The sequence below is a fragment of the Geotrypetes seraphini genome, chromosome 13 (assembly GCF_902459505.1).
Source record: "Geotrypetes seraphini chromosome 13, aGeoSer1.1, whole genome shotgun sequence".
Lineage (NCBI taxonomy): Eukaryota > Metazoa > Chordata > Amphibia > Gymnophiona > Dermophiidae > Geotrypetes > Geotrypetes seraphini.
The window spans coordinates 33,556,963-33,575,003 of record NC_047096.1 but is presented as its reverse complement, the minus strand read 5'-3'; the positions used below and the strand labels follow the sequence as shown (position 1 = coordinate 33,575,003).

At 43.9% G+C, this 18,041-nt stretch overlaps 1 protein-coding gene across 9 annotated transcripts in view; it reads left to right on the top strand.

Annotated features, from left to right (window-relative positions):
* DIXDC1 (DIX domain containing 1) overlaps positions 1 to 3,591 on the top strand; it is a 178,698-nt gene extending 175,107 nt beyond the window's left edge. For all 9 annotated transcript variants that reach the window (XM_033917358.1, XM_033917356.1, XM_033917357.1 and 6 more), the window contains one exon: positions 2,531 to 3,591. In XM_033917358.1, coding sequence (XP_033773249.1) covers positions 2,531 to 2,611 — 81 coding nt within the window. In that variant the 3' untranslated portion in view covers positions 2,612 to 3,591. The remainder of the gene's footprint in view (positions 1 to 2,530) is intronic.
* Positions 3,592 to 18,041: the final 14,450 nt, after the last annotated feature.

Here is an 18,041-nt window from a genome sequence, read left to right as displayed (position 1 = left end):
AGTGTTTTATCCCTTTGGGAGAGTATTTTCCCCTGCCTAGCCCTAGGCATAGGTGTCCTTTCACTACCCGGCTCAGTCGCAGGGCCTACCCTGTGACAGTACATGGGTTATTGTGTGGGCTTCAGTTTCAGTTTATTTTGATAGACCGCAAATCATAAAAGACACATCTAAGCAGTTTACATAATCGGTGGGATAAAGGGATATTAAAACAAGATGCACCACTAGAACAACATAGACAGTATATAAAAGGAAAACATGAGGGCAATCTGTCTTTAATTAGGTAATGAACCAAAGGGGAGGGAGAAAAACAAAAAGGTAATGCACCATAGCTAAAATCTGTCAGTCAGTCAGTTCAGATAGTCAAGAATGTGAGAACAAAATTGAAAATGGAAGATTAGGTTCTTACCTGGATAATCTTTTTTTCTTTTAGAAGACATAGGAGTCATACTCTAGGTGATTATCCCTTGGTCACAAGTTGCTTGCAGAAGGATGTCAATCACATCTTTCAGCATCTCCTCCTTCACCAGTGGAATATAGTGCCCTTTTCAGTTTGTATCAAAACAGTCAATCTCCACTTTGACAGAAGAAATCAGAAGGAGGGTCCTGGGATACCTCCCTGATAATACAATACCTTTCTGTTCTGCTCTGTAACTCCTGAAAAAGAACAGTAATTATCATGAACTTGCAACATAGATGTACCAATGAACCAACCTGTTCTGTGCAACTACCACTAACACGTATGGAGCTCAGAAAACTCAACAAACTCATTACTTTATGTTCAATTTATTAGTACATACCTATCCAACTGACAGGAGAAAAATTCGAGTTTGGGTCTATAGATTTATCAGAGGCAGTAAAGCAGGCGCATTGAAAAACTGACATGGCGGACTGTACAGACTCCTATGTCTTCTAACAGAAAGAAGCTTATCTAGGTAAGAACCTAATCTTCCATTCTGTTGCAAAGACATAGGAGTCTGTACTCTAGATTGGGACAGACGAGTCAGCCCGCACAGCCAAGGATTCAAAGGCGGCTTCCTTCCAAGCCGCCATGTCCACTCTGTAGAATTTTGTAAAGGTATGGAGAGTAGACCAAAATGGCTGCTTTACAGATCTCTTCAGGTGGAACTGGCATGAGGACGCCACACTTCTGGTCGAATGAGCTTTGATAGAAATAAGTGGCTGTTTGCCGTAGCCAGTGTACGTCAAAATTGCCATGCGAATCTATCTGGCAAATAGATGCCTTGGAAGCTGGTCTGCCTCATCTTGACTGACTGGTTAGAACGAACAAATGGTCGGAAAAGCAAAAGTTGTTGGTCCTTTCCAAATAGTGGAGTAAATCTCTTTGCACATCCAGTCTCTGCAATATCTTATCTTGCTAAGTTGGACCTGAAGTATGAATACTTTATTTATTTGGTTCATTTTATATCCCATCCTCCCCGAGCTCAGAACGGGTAACAGCGTTTACGTACATAAGTCGTAAACAACAGATTGAGAATTTACATGTGTACAGTAGTCTTAGATAATATCACTAGAAATACTAAATATACTGCACTCTTATTCAGTGTTGTATAGCTATATGTAGAATACCAAACATAACGTAGCTACATATGTAAGAAATTTTTGTATGGACCTTCAGGCTGCAGTTGGGCACTGAATCCTTCCCCCTGCTAACCACTTCATCAATCCAATTTTTATTGAAAATATCTAGCTATTATATTTATTTTTTCTTTATGTATATCTTCATTTGTATATATATGTTCATTTATCAATTCTTCATAAATAGTGCAATCACTCATATAAAAATACATTTGAATCACTTAGCTCTAGAAGTTGTTTTTTTCTTTTTTTCACTCTATTCTTTTTAAAATCTCATCAAAGCCACCTCTCCCGACATGCATGTTTCAAATGAAACTTTCTTCAGGGTCGAGGGGAGCTAGAAACATAGTATAAAAACAAAATCTTACTTTCATAGCTTCTAATAACTAAATATAGTGCCTCAGAGATAGTGTACAATAATCCAATTTTCTAAAATTCATCATTCAACTTGCCAAAAGAGATAAGGGATGAAGATTTCATGCGCTTACCAATTGAGGGTGCTTTTGTCCAGAGTCAAACATGGCCGCGGTTTGTAAATTCAGCCCAATTTATTCCAGCTGAGCTGATGCAGGGTAAACGTGCTCCGTACAACGTAATGACGTTAACCAATGACCAGTGTAGAACTTATTCAATGTAGTGCGATCTTCTCAGCTGGGATTATGTTGGAACTATCCTCGCGCATAGTACAAACAGCTCATACACCCGCACGGTCTTCTCAGCTGATATTTGTTATTTAATGTGCTATATACTGCCTGGGGTGATATTCTTTTAAAAAGGTGGGTAATTAAATTTTAATAAATAAATAAGATGCATCAGACTGCAAGGTAATAAGCATCATACTTCCAAAACTTCATGTAATACATAATTTCTACTGAGTAATTTGGCTTTGACTAAAGCTATAGGAATTCATTGTCTTTTTTTCTTTTCCCCAAAGGTATTCAATGACGATGAAATTATTCCTGGCTGGGAAGGCAAAATAGTAGCCTGGGTGGAAGAAGATCATGGAGACAGCTAAGCAAGCAGAGCTGAGAGTGCAGAACTGGTGAGAAGGCTGAGAAATAATTACCGAAAGTAGCCACTTCAACGCAACCCTACACTGCTGCCAAAGGACATGGTCTTTTCTTTGAATGACTCTTACCAAAAAAGAAAAAGAAACTGAATTTTGTGTGGCCAAATATTAAAACGTGGTTGCAGTGTTGAAGGTGATACACAGTGGGAAAAGGTTGTTTTGCTTTCCCCTGTCACCTTAAAAAAGGACAATATATGGTTCTACACATGCCAGCTACTGTACTGCAGTCCTGAAAATTCAATCGTCTCAGCTGAATTTGCAGTGTTATTATAACTTACCCCCGAGGTGGGACAAACTCTGATGATCAGGCTCCATGTGTTGGGATCATGCACTGTATTTCACTGGGTACTTTCCAACAGAAGTTTGAAGAAACCAAAATAGTATTAGGTTTGTCTTAACTGAAGTGCACCGGTTTCCTTAAATGATTCTTCCTTGCATTGTCAATGCACTCTATGCCACAATCTTGAAATGATAAGAATGTACCTTTTACTTGTACTATGCATTATCTAAAACAAAATCCAGCAACTTAGAAAGTGTGCTAGCTTTATGGACCGGCTTTGTGGCAGTGCTGTGTGATAAGACATGGAAGACCTTAATTGTATTCCAGGCTGAGCAGCACTGTCAGCCTCTGGAAAATGTGCCATCAGGGACATCATCAGCTGGACAGCTAAGAGATGCTTTATCAGCTTTCTCTCTTAGCCAGAGGAAGTTATCATACTGCCTTATATACCGTATTTCCCTATGTATAGGCCATAGGAAATGCCGATGTAGGTTTGAAAGCTCTTAGATAAGCCACCCCATGTTACTAGCCACAGCTTATCTATGAGTTTTTTTTAACCTACATCAGCTTATACATCTTCCCCCCTGCCGGTAAATACCTTCTGGATGGCTAACGGCTACCTCCTCCCTCCTCCAATCACGCTGTACAGGGCAAGAGCGATGTTTGCAATCTCAAGCCTCGCCCCACACTGCTTCCTGATTGGTTGCCTTCAGTTTTCACAGTACTCGTGAGAACTAAAGGCAGCCAAACAGGAAGCGGTGCGGGGCAAGGCTTGAGATTGCAAACATTGCTCCTACCCTGCACAACGTGATTGGAGGAGGCAGCCAGCAGCCGTCCAGAAGGTTATGTCCTGTCTACTTAAACTTGGGAGAAACAGGGGCTGGGGCACGCGATCGTGAACGAGGGAGAGCGCGTGTTCTCGCGGATGTAGGTCTTGTGTGTGGGGTTCTACCTGGCAACAAGTGTCAGTCACTTGGCTCCAACGGTGGGTTTACAGTCACAAGCAGGAGCGTGCGTTTCAGTGGGGAGGATGAGGGGGGGGCACTGAAAGAAGGAGGAAGGTCACCTATCCTCGACGGCATTAAAAGTGCCGGTTGCAGGAGAGACGCTTATATCTCTGCCTCAGTTCCTGCCCAGACTTGTTCTGCTCTTTTCCCTGTGCTGCCTCCCTACACTCTAGTTCCTGCCTTCCTGCACTTTGTCACAGCATTTTAAGATAGGCTGCCCCATTTAATCAAGCCACACCCACTAGGCCAGTTTGTAAAACCCATGTATAAGCCGCAGCCTATACATGGGGGAAATACGGTAACAGCGAAGGTATGAGGAGTGAGAGGGAGCATACATGGAAACCAAATACAAATTCACCACACCAATTTGTCAGGAGGAAAGGCTTGATCTGTGAAGAACCACCACATTGAATGAGAGAAATGATGGTCTCTTATTCTTGCAGTTCTGAAAATGTTAATAAATGGGCAGTTTAGGCTTAAATATGGAATTTATACTAGCAGACATCAGGAACACAGTTACAGACATACACTGCTGGATTCTGTATTGATTGTCCAAAGTTGGGTTTGTACTTTTGGGTGTAGATCGCATATCCGCATGTAAACTAGTTAGCTAATTAGGTAAAAACAATCAATTATAGGTATTAGCAAGCACTTAACTGACAGTAATTAGGAGTTATGCACAATCTACCCTATGCTATAATATGCAAACCTAAATTTCAAAGCAAGCAACTCCAAATGAGGCATAATCATGGTGGGCGGGAGGGGGGAATGGGCAGATCAGGGGTTTTCCCAGAAATTAAGTACTATGTTATAGAATATCTGCATTTGCGTGCCTAACTGCCATCAGTTGAGTGTAGGCATTTACATCTTCCAAGCGCCCAAAGTTAGGTGCGCAATGTGCACTAAGCTAGTATTCCGTAAAGATTGTTCCATGCAGAGCACCATTTACAGAATATGAACTTAGCAGAGATAATCCCATGCCATTTGCTGAATTTCCCCCCTTAACATTTCATAACATGGCACCTAAAAAAAAAGTTCAGAACAGCTTCTATTTTATGCCTGTTTGGAAAGGGGATGGGATTTGATATATCACCTTATGGGGTTTTAGTCCGGTTTACATACAGATACTTTGTACCTGGGGCAATGGAGGGTTTTTTAAAGGCTAACAAAATAGTGCAAAAAATGTATCAAAATCAACTACAGTATCTTCAAACTAACATCCTTGAATGTATAAAACCTGGGAAAAGTGGCAAAAAATTGCTGAATATGTGCAAAGGCAGTCATATCAGAAATCTGGGAGATCCTTAGCATTTGTTTTTCCCAATAGCAAGCATCCTATAGTTATGTTTAAATAATTTTTATTGAGCCAAGGTACACACACAGGTCCATCAATCCTCACAGAAAACAGAGCTCAAGCAATTTTCAACTTTCAAACTCCCCCCCCCATCCCCCCCTTCCCTTTCCAGAGTCCCTCTATGAGTAACAAATCAAACAATATGCAAAGGCAGAACCTTTAGGGAAAGCATCAGTAGTTAGGATTACACAATCAACAGTTCAAAATCCGACTCCTGGCCAAAGGAGTCAGTGTTCCAGAAGGGTTCCCAGGTAGCCGTAAAACGAAAGCCACGCACAGAGGAGTGGTCCAGGATGTTCCCAAGCAAGCAGGTTAATCATCTGGACCCTCCACAGGGAAAGCGTGGGAGCATCATGTAGTTATAATTATTGGTCCATCTCAATAGCAAATAAAATTTCAATCAGTGCACAAATCAATTCACTTTTCTACAAATCTGCAAAAATTATTTGTGTGCAAAATATTATTCAAAAGAAGAGTACATTGCTTAGCTTTCAAAAACTAATCAGCAACACCAACACAATCACTTTTCAAATGTGCCACTCTATATCAGGATGATATAGTCTTCCAAAAAGGTTTTGCATTCATGATTTAGTGCCCTCAGTCTGGGATTGATTTGTGCTCAACTGATTCAAAATGTATTTGATATTCAGTTGGACCAATGATTATATTATAAGATGGTCTTGGAAGAGACAAAGTTTGAGATGTCCCAGGCTCCTGATACAATGGTCTTATGCATAAATTTAGCAATTATTTGCCATTTCTCAGAGATCCTCAAATCCAGTCCTTGAGGTGCACAACCCAGCCTTGTTTTCAGGTTTTCCACAAAAAATATGAGATCTATTTGCATGCAACGGAAACAGTGAATACAAATAGATGTCATGCATATTTTTCATTGTGGAAAGCCAGACTGGGTTGTGACCTTGACTGGATTTGAGGACCCCCTGCTTTACAGTTGTATTGGTTTTAAAGTTATTGGGTTGTTGTTGTTTGTTTGTTTTTTTACTGGCAACATAGTTACCAGTGTGCCTTTATAAAATAGGCTCTTAGAACTATCCCCAGGCAGATGTAAATACCTCAGTGGTACCTCAGTTTACAAGAGCACCGGTTTACGAGTGTTTTGCAAGACGAACAAAACATTCGCAAAATCGGCGCCTCGGAAACCAAGCTTGCCTCGATTTGCGAGCAGCGCCCCCTGCATTCCGGAACCCTTTCCCCCCCCCCCCCCCGCGATCCAGCACCCCCCCGGGGCTCGCATCGCACACACACACACACCTCCGCCGCAATCTGAAATCCCCCAGACCTACCCAAACACGTTCGAGTCGGTTCAACGCATGGCCACTAGGATGGTCTTGGGGCTAAAGGATCTCACATATGAAGAAAGACTGAATAAACTGAGGCTGTACTCACTTGAGGAACGAAGAGAGAGGGGAGACATGATTGAAACGTTTAAGTACATCATGGGCCATATCGAGTCGGAAGAAGATATCTTCTACCGCATGGGCCCCTCGACCACCAGGGGGCATCCGCTGAAAATCAGGGGAGGGAAGTTCCATGGTGACTCCAGAAAATACTTCTTCACCGAAAGAGAGGTGGATCATTGGAACAGACTCCCACTGCAGGTGATTGAGGCCAACAGCGTGTCAGATTTTAAGAGAAAATGGGATATTCACATGGGATTCCTAAGGGAGTGAAACCAGGGGGCGGGTATTTGGAATGGGCAGACTTGGTGGGCTATAGCCCTTTTCTGCCGTCTTTTTCTATGTTTCTTACTTCCATCTGGCCACCGGCACTGACACGTCCTGTGCATGGGTGCCGGTGCACGAAGATCTGCCTCCTTTTCTTTGCTGGGCCTTGAGCATCTGTGCATGCTCAAGGCCTGCGAGTTCACGCTCTCTCTGAGCGGGGTGGGTGCCGGATCGCGGGGGTGAGGGTGCCGGATCATGCGGGGAGGAGGTCGTCAGGGGGAGCAATGCTGGTTCTCGGGGGGGAGGGGGGGAACGTATCAAGCGAGTTTCCCTTAGTTCCTATGGGGAAACTCGCTTTGATATACGAGTATTTTGGTTTACGAGCATGCTTCTGGAACAAATTATGCTCGCAAACCAAGGTACCACTGTATGTGCATACATATTGGGTAAGATAAATGGTAACTCTGCCCCTTGGGAATACCTAGTCAGACTGCAGAAATGTAGGGGCCCTCTGATATACTTTTTTTTAAAAAAAATTTTACATGTAACCCCCTCCCCCACAATTTTATGTCACTTTCCACATGTAAAATAAGATTTATATATGGAAAATGTTTTATAGAATGACATCCTTAATCTTTGTCCTTCTTATTCTACTAATCTCAATTTTCTGCTCTAGCAAGCTAGAAGAGTCATTGGAAGCATGGTTAGTGCAGTGCCCTAAGAATTTGAGGAACTGGGTTCCCACTCTAGTTCCTTGTGACTCTGGGCAAGACACTTAACCCTCCATTGCCCCAAGCACAAAATAAATACCTAATATGTAAACCACTTTGATTGTAACCACAGAAAGTGGTATATCAAATCCCTTTCCCTAAAATGAAAGTTATTTAATTAATTCATAATTGTTCCTATAACATCGCCATCAGTGGGAATTTGGGAGAATAATATGGTTGGAACACCTTCTTCTTCCAAGGAAACTGGCTAAATATGAAGATCTTGACAACCATCTTTGTTAAAATTAAAATCTAATCTAATTTGTGATTTCTGAGTCACACTATGCTTAGAAAGCTTTAAGGCAACTTACAATTTTAGCAATTTAAATTTGTCATGAGTTACAATTGAGACAAAAGATGTGTAATATTAGAAAAAAATATAAAGGTGAGGTTCAATTTGTAGCAGGGTTTTGTAAATAGTACATAGCTATGAGAGATCAGGGCAAGGTACTCCAATGGTAGTTATCAACAGAGTTTTTGTTTTCGAAGAGGAGAGCTTTAAGTTTTTTTCAGAATCTCATGTAGTACAGTTCTGTCCTGATATTCCAAGTTTTGATGTGAAGATATGTGAATAACGAGGTTTAAATTTTAAAGTATAAAATAAGATACTGAAAAACTGAAATATCAAATGTTTTGCTCCTCTTAGTTGACATAACTCTAAAATTATCATTCACAGCATAATTATTTTGGTTTAAGGCGATACAAGTGATATTTCTAAGAGTTTTGCCACTTCTCAAAACTTTCAGCATCGCCCAGTTATTTTCTGAATCACAAAGTTATCAGGTACTTTACAATCTATCATGTGGTAGACACTAACCTTTCGTGCTCTCTATTGCTTATGGCTTCCACCTTCAGTCTAGATCCAAGCCTTTGACAGAGCACTTGATCTCAGCCCAAGGAGCAGAAGACCTGTGAGCGTTCTCAGTCCTGGTTTTCTCTGATCCTCTATTGCCTGCATAGTATTTCTGCACAGCAGAGATGATTGTAATGGTACAAAAATCAGGTGTAAATAGGACCAGTTTTCTGGAAGGATTGAAATAAATGGATTATAAATACATTATCTTTCTTATACCTGTGAGTGCGTGGCCCACCATTTTCTTGGATCTCAACAAGAGATGGAACTTTGTTCTCTTACTTTGTATTAATGTGCCCTTTTTGTAAATGTTTTGAAGTATTTTTTTTACCAGTGTAGATCATTGTCACAGATCAATCTATATTTTTACGCGTTGTGCAAGTCTTTATAATATACATAGTGTACTATATTCTGTTCATTTTCTATAGATTGGTTCTATGTTTTATATCATGTTGAAACCCTACAACACCAAACAAAATAGTTTTCATTCCTAGTGTTATTTTGTTATGGAAATAAGAATGTCTAGTCACATTTAATAACATTTCTCCTGTTGTATATACAAAATATATGTAACTCCATTTTCTAGTGCAATGTGTCTAGTGGTCCTGAACCATATGTTTTGCATCTGAACTTGCAAATTGCTTGCAGAAAACTGTCAATCATCTTTTTAATTCTGCCTCCTGCCCCCAGTTTGTTTTCTGCAAGCAAGTTGTTCAAAAGTGTTTCTGCTCTGTGGTTTTATTATTTTGGGGTATTTTTCTAAGTCTTTGATTGAAGGTTCGGTGCCCAGAGGTTCCCACTTGTTGAGACCTCTGCCTGGGAGAAGAGGCAAACTTGTGCAGCTGAAGTCTGCTGCTAGTAAATCAGCCCAGCCCTTGGGGACACCAAGCTGCCCAGCCTGCTTTTTTATATTTGAAGCTCAGGGGCCGTACCATTCATAGCTGCTCGCATCCCTAATTTATTCAGGAGTTTGAACACAGGATGTTTGGCTCCTTTTCGGCTTCGCCAGGATTAATAGTGGACTGGCTACATGGTCTTACCCCTCTTCGTGAGGCTCAGTCCGACCTCGGTCAGACTGGCAGCCTAAAGAGTGGGTTCATCCAGTGAAATCAGTGAGGTAGATTTCTTTATTTATTCCAGCTGAATTCCTATGCTGAAGCAGGCAGGCACCACATAGCACAGTGAGTAAGACTATTACAGCCTATGGGGAAAATTGGGATGGGGGGCCTCAAAAATCAAATTTGAAGATTTCTACACCTAGAGCCTAGGTTCCCCTCCTCTAAAACCGCTTTCCCTGTATTTTTGTCCTTCAGGGAAGTCTCCCAGGGTTGTTTTTGGTGCAATTTTGCTGGCTGTAGCCATCTTGGATTTTAAACAATCTTTTTTTTCTAAAGCCTTTCTCTGCCTCAAAACCCCTCGATTTTGCTAAAATATCAACAGGGCTGGACCCCTCAGGCCTTCCTACTCCTATATCATGCCAAGTTTGCGCTGGATGGCCAGCCGAGGAGCATCTATGTCCCGCTTGTGGCAGAGCGCGCAGGGAAGGGGTAGGGGCTTTTGGCTCAGCCTCCTCCATGTCCTCAAGGGCGGGGGATCTACAGGAGGTGCATTCCCTGAATAAGAGACCCTTTCCAGAGCTCTCCCGACATGCATTGACCAAGCGCAGATGTGTGTGGGCTATGGAGCCCAGGAAGACTGACAGGGGTACCTACTGGGGTCCTTGAGACCCCCAATACAAGGCTTCAACCCAGATTTTTTGACCCTCATATGGAACGTCTATTTGAACTGCCAAGGGTCCTCAGCATCTGCTTGCAGCGCACCAGAGGGATTGGTGCAGAAGAACTCAGCCAGATGAGGACACAGGCTTGGACCAGGAGGTTCAATCTGATATAGACTGGGAGGATGAAAAATTCCATGTACTGTTGTCCCAAGATAAAGTTTCACTGTCAGAGTCTGGTTCTTTGCATGAGAGTGGCGGTCAAGAAGTGGCAGTGGCCCTGGACCGGGGGGGAAGATCCCATGGTGCACCAGCTTTGCAAAGCCTCTGTGCTTTCGGCCATTATTTCCACCTTGCTGAGAGAATTGAAGCTGGAAGTTTCTCTAGCTCCCTCATCTCAGTGCTCAGCAGTTCTGTTGCTCCGATTGAGTGCTTTTCCTCGCATCCGGATGTCACAAAGCTTGTCACAGGCCACTGGGAGTTTCCAGAGGGGTCCCTACTGGTGGGTAAGGCTATGGCCAAACTTTACCTGATGGCTCCAGATTTCCAACAACTGTTTGTTCAGCCAAAGGTGGATTCGCTGGTGCTGCAGGTCAAACGCATATCACTGTGCCTAGTGGAGATTTGATGTTAAAGGATTCTCAGGACTATAAAGCTGACTTGTTTCTCAAGAAACAATTTGAAGCCATGGCCCTGGGGTTAAGGCAGCAGCTACAACTTCCTTTGTGGCACGTGCTTGCCACATCCAATTATCTCGAGCCTCAGTCCCGGAGGACAATGAGGATCCCCAGATGCTCCTATCGGGTGAATTATATAGCAAACGCTATGTATGATATAATCAGAGATGTTAGCAAGGTATCGGCCTATGCGATCTCCACTTGACAGATGCTTTGAATCAGACAGTGGGTAGGAAATTCTGACTCTAAAGTCACACTAAGCAGGCTCTCCTTTCAGGAGCAGATGCTATTTGGTAAGGGTCTGGATGACCTGATGGCAAGTGTGGACTGTCATCCGAGGCCTTGCCAGACATTAGATCTCAGATGGCTCAGGGTTCAGGACAAGGCATTCTTTGAGGCTCTTGAAGATTTTGTCCTTATGCAGCAGGCCAAATGACGCAGAGGTTTTTTCAGGGATCACAGCAGAGGCAGGAGACAGCAAGCATCATGACTGCACTCCTCCCTAATCTCTAAGAAATCACAATGACACCAGGACAGGGGCTGAGCCTCCCCAGATAGGGGGCAGGTTGTTGGCTTTTTTGGAGCAGACCATTGGGACCTAGAGGTTTTCGAAATGGTTACAAAATTGAGTTCTGTGCACCACTTACAGACCATTTCATAGATTTTCTGGCCAGCTGACCGGCAAGAACCCTACAAGTCCAGGTAACAGTGCAAAGGCTACTGGTTCTTCATGCCATAGAGCTGCTCCCGGATGACGAATCGGGCTCAGGCAGAGACTCCGTATACTTCATTGTGCCAAAGAAAGGTTCAGAGAACTGGAGACCAATTCTGGACTTCAAGTCAGTCAATGAGGTCTTGAAAGTGCCGCACTTTCACATGGAGGCAGTTCGGTCAGTCATAGTGACAGTGACACCGGGGGAATTTCTCGCCTCCCTCAATTTGACAGAGGTCTATCTCCACATTCCCATTTTCCTGGCCCATAGGAGAGATTTGCAGTTTCATGTGCTGGAGCATTTCCAGGTGATCTCCTTTGGCTTAGCAACAGCACCTTGCACTTTTGCCAAGTTGGTGGTGGTGGCAGCATACCTATGCAAGGCAGGAATCCAAGTGCATCCATATTTGGATGACTAGCTTATCAGAGCTCCATCCAAGGAGGAAAGCGAATTGGCAGTTTCAAGACTGGCGCAACTCCTCTAGGGCTTGAGATGGATTGTCAACTTCAGGAAGAGTCAGCTGGAGCCGATCCAGTACCTGGAGTACCTGTGAGATCTGTTCGACACAAACCTTAGGCCAGGTTTTTCTTCCAGAGCCACACAGACTGAAACTCCAGAAGCAGATTTCGGTCTTCTCCAGAGGCCGTCTCCCATAGTATGGTACTACCTGCAGGTTCTGGTGTTGATGGTGACAACCATAGATTTGGTCCCTTAGGCAAGAGCACACATGTGACCCAAGACTCCCTCCTTTCTCACTGGTCTCCTCAAATGGACCCTCTCTAGCGACCACTTCCTTGGTTATCAGCAGGGAAGAACAGCCTGCGGTGGTGGCTACCCTCTCCAGGGACATTATGGTTAGGAGGATCATGGCAACAGACATCCAGTTCAGAGTTGTTGGAAACTGGTTCAGCAGAAGTCTCTGGAAGGCAAGGCTGTCAGATTCTTCTCGGACAATGCAACAGTGGTGGCCTATGTCAACAGGCAAAGAGGCACCAGAAGCGCCCCATTGCGCTTAGAAGCTCAACTCCTCTTTCAGTGGGCAGAAGCTCATTCACAGGCTCTTTCGGCCATGCACGTAGCAGGAGTGGAAAATGTGCGTGCCAATTTCCCAGGGGAATGGTCTCTATTCCCACCCGCGGGCAGTGGGGTCTCCATAGATGGATCTGATGGCCTTGGCAGCAAACACAAAGACGACTCACTTTTACAGTCAAAGATACAAGCCCAGAAGCGGGAGCTTGGATGCATTACTCCAGACGGAGAAAGAGCTCTTATATGTGTTTCTCCTATGGCACATAGAGAAAGAGCTCTTATACGTGTTTAAACAATTTGGAGTCTTATATTTCATTTTACACTGTATTTTTCTTGTTTGACTTGTAAATATTGTCAATTGTTAAAACTTAAATAAAGAATTATAAAAAAACAACCTACGGTTCAGGACCACTAGACAAATCTACAAGAAAGATTATCAAGGTAAGAACCTAATCTTTATTTTTTGCTTGCACATGAAGAATTTCTGCTTGACTGATATTGGTTTGTGAAAGGTTGTTCACATAAAGGGGCAGTTTTCAGTCTCTCCACTTTTTTACATTTGGGCTTTGCATCAAGTGTCAAAGAGAAAATTTGTGCTTGCTTTCCCTTCCAAGTTTGCTATGTACAGAAAGTACCCATGGATTCTTGCATCTGCTCTTTGTGTACATATGGAAGATAATGTGAATAGATCCTGAAATGTCCTCTGAAATTTTATGAGCTTCTTACTTTCAGAAACTTAAGTTATGGGATAGTTTGCCAATTGATTTTAGAACTATGCAGGGTAAGTTGGATTTTAGAAAAAGGATGAAAATGTTTTTATTTGAGCAAGCTTCTGTACAGTTTTTGTATGACCTATAATTGATGTTGTGTTGTTTATTATGTTTGCCTGCTGATTACGTATATCTTGTGTAATCCGCTAAAAATATTGAATAGGCAGTATATAAATATGTTTCAAATAAATATGTACATTTGGGTTAGTTTCTGGTCCTGCCCAAAGCACATGCTTCAGAAACATTTCATCTCTGCCTGGGAAAGGATGCAGGTTCTTCTGAGCTCTGCAGAGCAAGCATTCGGGTGGATCTGGGAGCCAGCATGCTGCGAGACTTCTGGGCTCAGGGTCCGTTCCCCTGGAAGCCAGCTTGCTTTCTGAGTTTCTCAATGGCTTGAGTGCAGGCTGTGGGTGCTCTGTGTAAGAACCATCAGGGTGATGGCTATGTAGTTTACCCATTCCCATTGCTCTGCAAGGTTCCATGGGGGTGGAGGTCTCGGTCAGGGTTGGTCTGACTGGCAGCCCGAAGATTTCTCAGTTTGGAGTTGGATTTGGAAGCATCTGAGGCAGAAAGTCCTTTCCTTCTTTCCAGCTGCACTGAAAAGCTGACAGGCAGGCACCTCCACAGAACTGAGAGTACAGCCCCATTATTTCCTATGGGAAAATCAGGGTGGGTCTGAAAATCTTACATCTGAGGGTTTCTGAGTTTAGGATTTAGATTTCCCACCTCTAAAACCCCTTTTTAACTTTTTGAAATTTCAATAAAGTCTCCACAGGCTGTTTTTGGCACAATTTTACTGGCGGCAGACATCTTGGATTTCAATTGATCTTTTTTTCAAAAGCCTCCAGCTGCCTCAAAACCCCTCAATTTTTATTTTAATTAACTGGGATGAACTCCTTAGGGTATGAGGACACTGTTACTTGCAAAAAATTGTGCTGCTTGCTAATGCTCTTAAAGAAATGAAACTGGAGGCTCTAACTTCCTCTTCCCAGTGCATGGTCATGAGTGGCTCTAATGCTTAGACCTCCTTTTTTTCCTGCACATCCGGACATTACTGCACTGGTTATGGAACAGCGGGAGACCCCAGAGGGGACCCTGTTCCATGTTCCAGCCAAAGGTGAATTCGGTGGTGGCTCAGGTCATTAAATGTATGGCTCTCCCAAGCAAGAGTGGTGTTATACTGAAAGATGTTCAGGACCACAAGGTGGACATGATTCTGAAGAAGCAGCTTGAAGCTCTTGCTCTGGGGATCAAGGCTGCTGCTGCTTTGTTTTCTGCTCGGGCCTGCCACAACAGACTGGCGGCAGCCCTCTGAAGAAGTTGCCTGCCCCCAGCTTGTGCTGGAAGGGGTGGATTACATGGCAGATACCTTATACAACCTTTACAGAGTCATGAGCAAGGTGTTAGCTTATGCTGTCTCAGCTCGCAGAATGCTGTGAATCTGGCAATGGGCGGGCGACTTAGCGTCTAAGGTGACCTTGAGCAGGCTGCCCTTTAAGGGGACAGATGCTTTTCAATAAGGGTCTTGATGACTTTATGGCCAGTGTGGCAGATTGCCACCTTAAGTCTCTGCCAGACCACGCCGACCTCCAGGCAGGAGTAGGAACACTTTTCATCCCTCCAGTCATTCTTGGCAGTAATTCTAGGGGGCCTCTGTCCAGAGGTCCTTACAGGGTTATAGACAGCGATTCAGCAACTCCAGGCGCCAGCAGTCCTCAGGGCTCATGTCACCCTTCCTCCAAAAAGCCCCAATGATGCCAAGTTAGCAGTTGTGCCCTCCACACATTGGGGGTGGTTGTTGATGTTTTGGGGGGAGTGGGAGAAAATTTCCTTGGTTAAATGAATATTGGATATCATTCGAGTGGGTCACAAGATTGAATTTTATCGCCCTCCTCTGGATTTGTTCGTCGACTCTGGTCGGACTGCTGGAAAAAGGCCAAAGTAAGGGCCACACTTCAAAGACTTCTGGACATTTGGGCCATAGAACCAGTCCCCAATATCGACTCAGGCTCAGACAGATACTCCAGATACTTCATCATGCCCAAGAAAGGCACAGAGGACTGGAGGCCCATCTTGGATCTCAAGGTAGTAAAATGCCTTTCTGAAGGTCCCTCATTTCCACATGAAGACAGCCCAGTCTGTCATTGCAGCTGTGGCTCCAGGAAAATTTCTGGTCTATCTGGACCTCATGGAGGTGTACCTGCATATTCCCATCTTTCCAGGTCACAGAAAATATTTGAGCTTCCACATACTTCAGCAGCATTTCTAGTTTGCAGCCCTTCCATTTGGATTGATGACAGCTCCTCACACTTTCACCAAGGTTATGGTGGTGGTTGCAACTCATCTCCAGATACGGGGATCCAGATTCATCCCTACCTGGACAACTGGCTGATCAGAGTCCCGTTCAGGCAGGAGTGTGAGCTAGCAGGGCATTTTGCTTCAGTGCTTTGGCTGGATTGTCAACTTCAAGAGCAGCCATTTGGAACTGACCCAGACTCTGGAGTATCTTGAGCATTCTGGTCGACATGACTCAGGGCTGCATTTTTCTTCCAGAACCATGCAAACAGAAGCTGCAGCAACAGATCCTGTCTCTTTTCAAAATGTAGATTCCTACTGTGTGGCATCATCTTCATGTGTTGGGCTTCATGACAACATCTCTGGAAGTTTTCTCCTGGGCCAGAGCACACATGATCTCTCCAGGACGCACTTCTTTCCCGGTGGTCTCCATAGAGGCATTCACTTCAGATGCAGCTCCCATGGGCAGGAACAGCAAGGAACAGCTTACACTGGTGGCTTCAGGAAACCTCCTTGACTCTTCTTTCTTGTCGAAGGGCATGGATATCGGAGTGACTGACTCTTACAATTGATGCCATTCTTTTTGGCTGGAAAGCTCATTGTGGGGACTGCTTGATTCATGGCCAGTGGACTCACAATCAGAAAGAGTAGTCCATAAACCTTCTCAAGATCTGAGTCATCCAGGTGGCCTTGAAGGCACTGGAAAGCATAATTGAAGGAAAAGCTGTAAGGGTGTTCTCCAACAACACCACAGAAGTGGTGTATGTGAACAGACAGGGAGGTACCAGAAGCATCCCCTTGCACTTAGAGGCTCAGATGCTCTTCCGGTGGGTGAAGGCCACCTTCAGGCTTTTTCTGTGGCCCACATGGCTGGAGTGGAAAATGTACAGGCTAAATTTCTAAGTTGACAGTTTCTGAACCCAGAGGAATGGTCGCTCTTCCAAAGGGTGTTCGATCTCATTGTGCACCACTGGGGAAGGCCAATGATGGATTTGATGGCTTCTGCCAAAAACTCGAAAGTGAAGCACTTCTTCAGTCGAAGAGAAGAAACAGGAAGCTCGGGGTTGGACATGTTGGTCCAGCCCTGACCACGTGTCAGTCTACTTTATATCTTTCCCCCTTGACCCATGGTGGGCTGGATTATTCTCAAAATCGCAACTCATCCAGGTCTCACAATCCTAGTGGCCCCAAACTTGCCTCGCCAACCGTATTTGGACCTGGTACATCTTCAGCAGGACAGAAACATGATGGCAAATAAAGGCCAAATGGCCCATCCAGTCTGCCCATCCACAGTAGCCATTATCTCTTCCTCTCTCTAAGAGATCCCACGTGCCTATCCCAGGCTTTCTTGATATCAGTCTCTGTCTCTACCAGGAGCCTCACACCGCCTCTTCATCGTGGGTTTCTGAATCAGGGGCCAGTCCCCATGGAGAATCCACAGCACCATGGTCTTACGGCATGGCTCTTGAGTACATGGCTCTAATCCGCAAGGGCTAGTCAGATGTGGTTATTGCTACTGTTCTCTGGGCTAAGAAACCGTCTACTATGGCGGACTACCTAAAGCTTGGAAGGTTTTTCAACAGTGGTGTGCAAAGGACCAAGTGGAGCAAGTCATACTGGCTTTCCTTCAAGCCAGGCTGGAGAAAGGCCTTACAGTGCAGGTGGCCGGGCTTTCTTGTTATCTGCAAATTGGAAAAGCGGGTTAAAGTGCTGTAGTTTAAAGTGCTGTATGCTTAATCATAAATATGCTAGCAAAGGTCTATCCCACAAAAGCACTCGTTTCCTGATGAAGCCCTTTGTAGGGTGAAACGGGACCCATTGAGAGCTAACGAACCGAGACTAAGAGCGATTTAATGATCCGAGACGGGGATGTGCAATATACTTTTGAACTTAGCAGGGTGCATGTGAAGTGCCATATTTACGATTAAGCATAGAGCACTTTAAACTACAGCACTTTAACCTGCTTTTCCAATTTGCAGATAAGTATTTTTTCTGCATTTTCAATTATATTGTGCAACTTTGACGAGCACTTAGCACTTTAACATTTTTTGTGTGCTATCTTTTTTCAGCTTTGGCCGCTTGCACTTTTCGATTGGAGCACTCAAGCACTTTAACCTGTCTTCAGCTGCAGATAAGTAATATTTTTTCTGCATAGTAGCATTATATGAAAAATTTATTACTAAACAGTGCACTTCATGAGTTTTAATTCAAACACATATATAAACA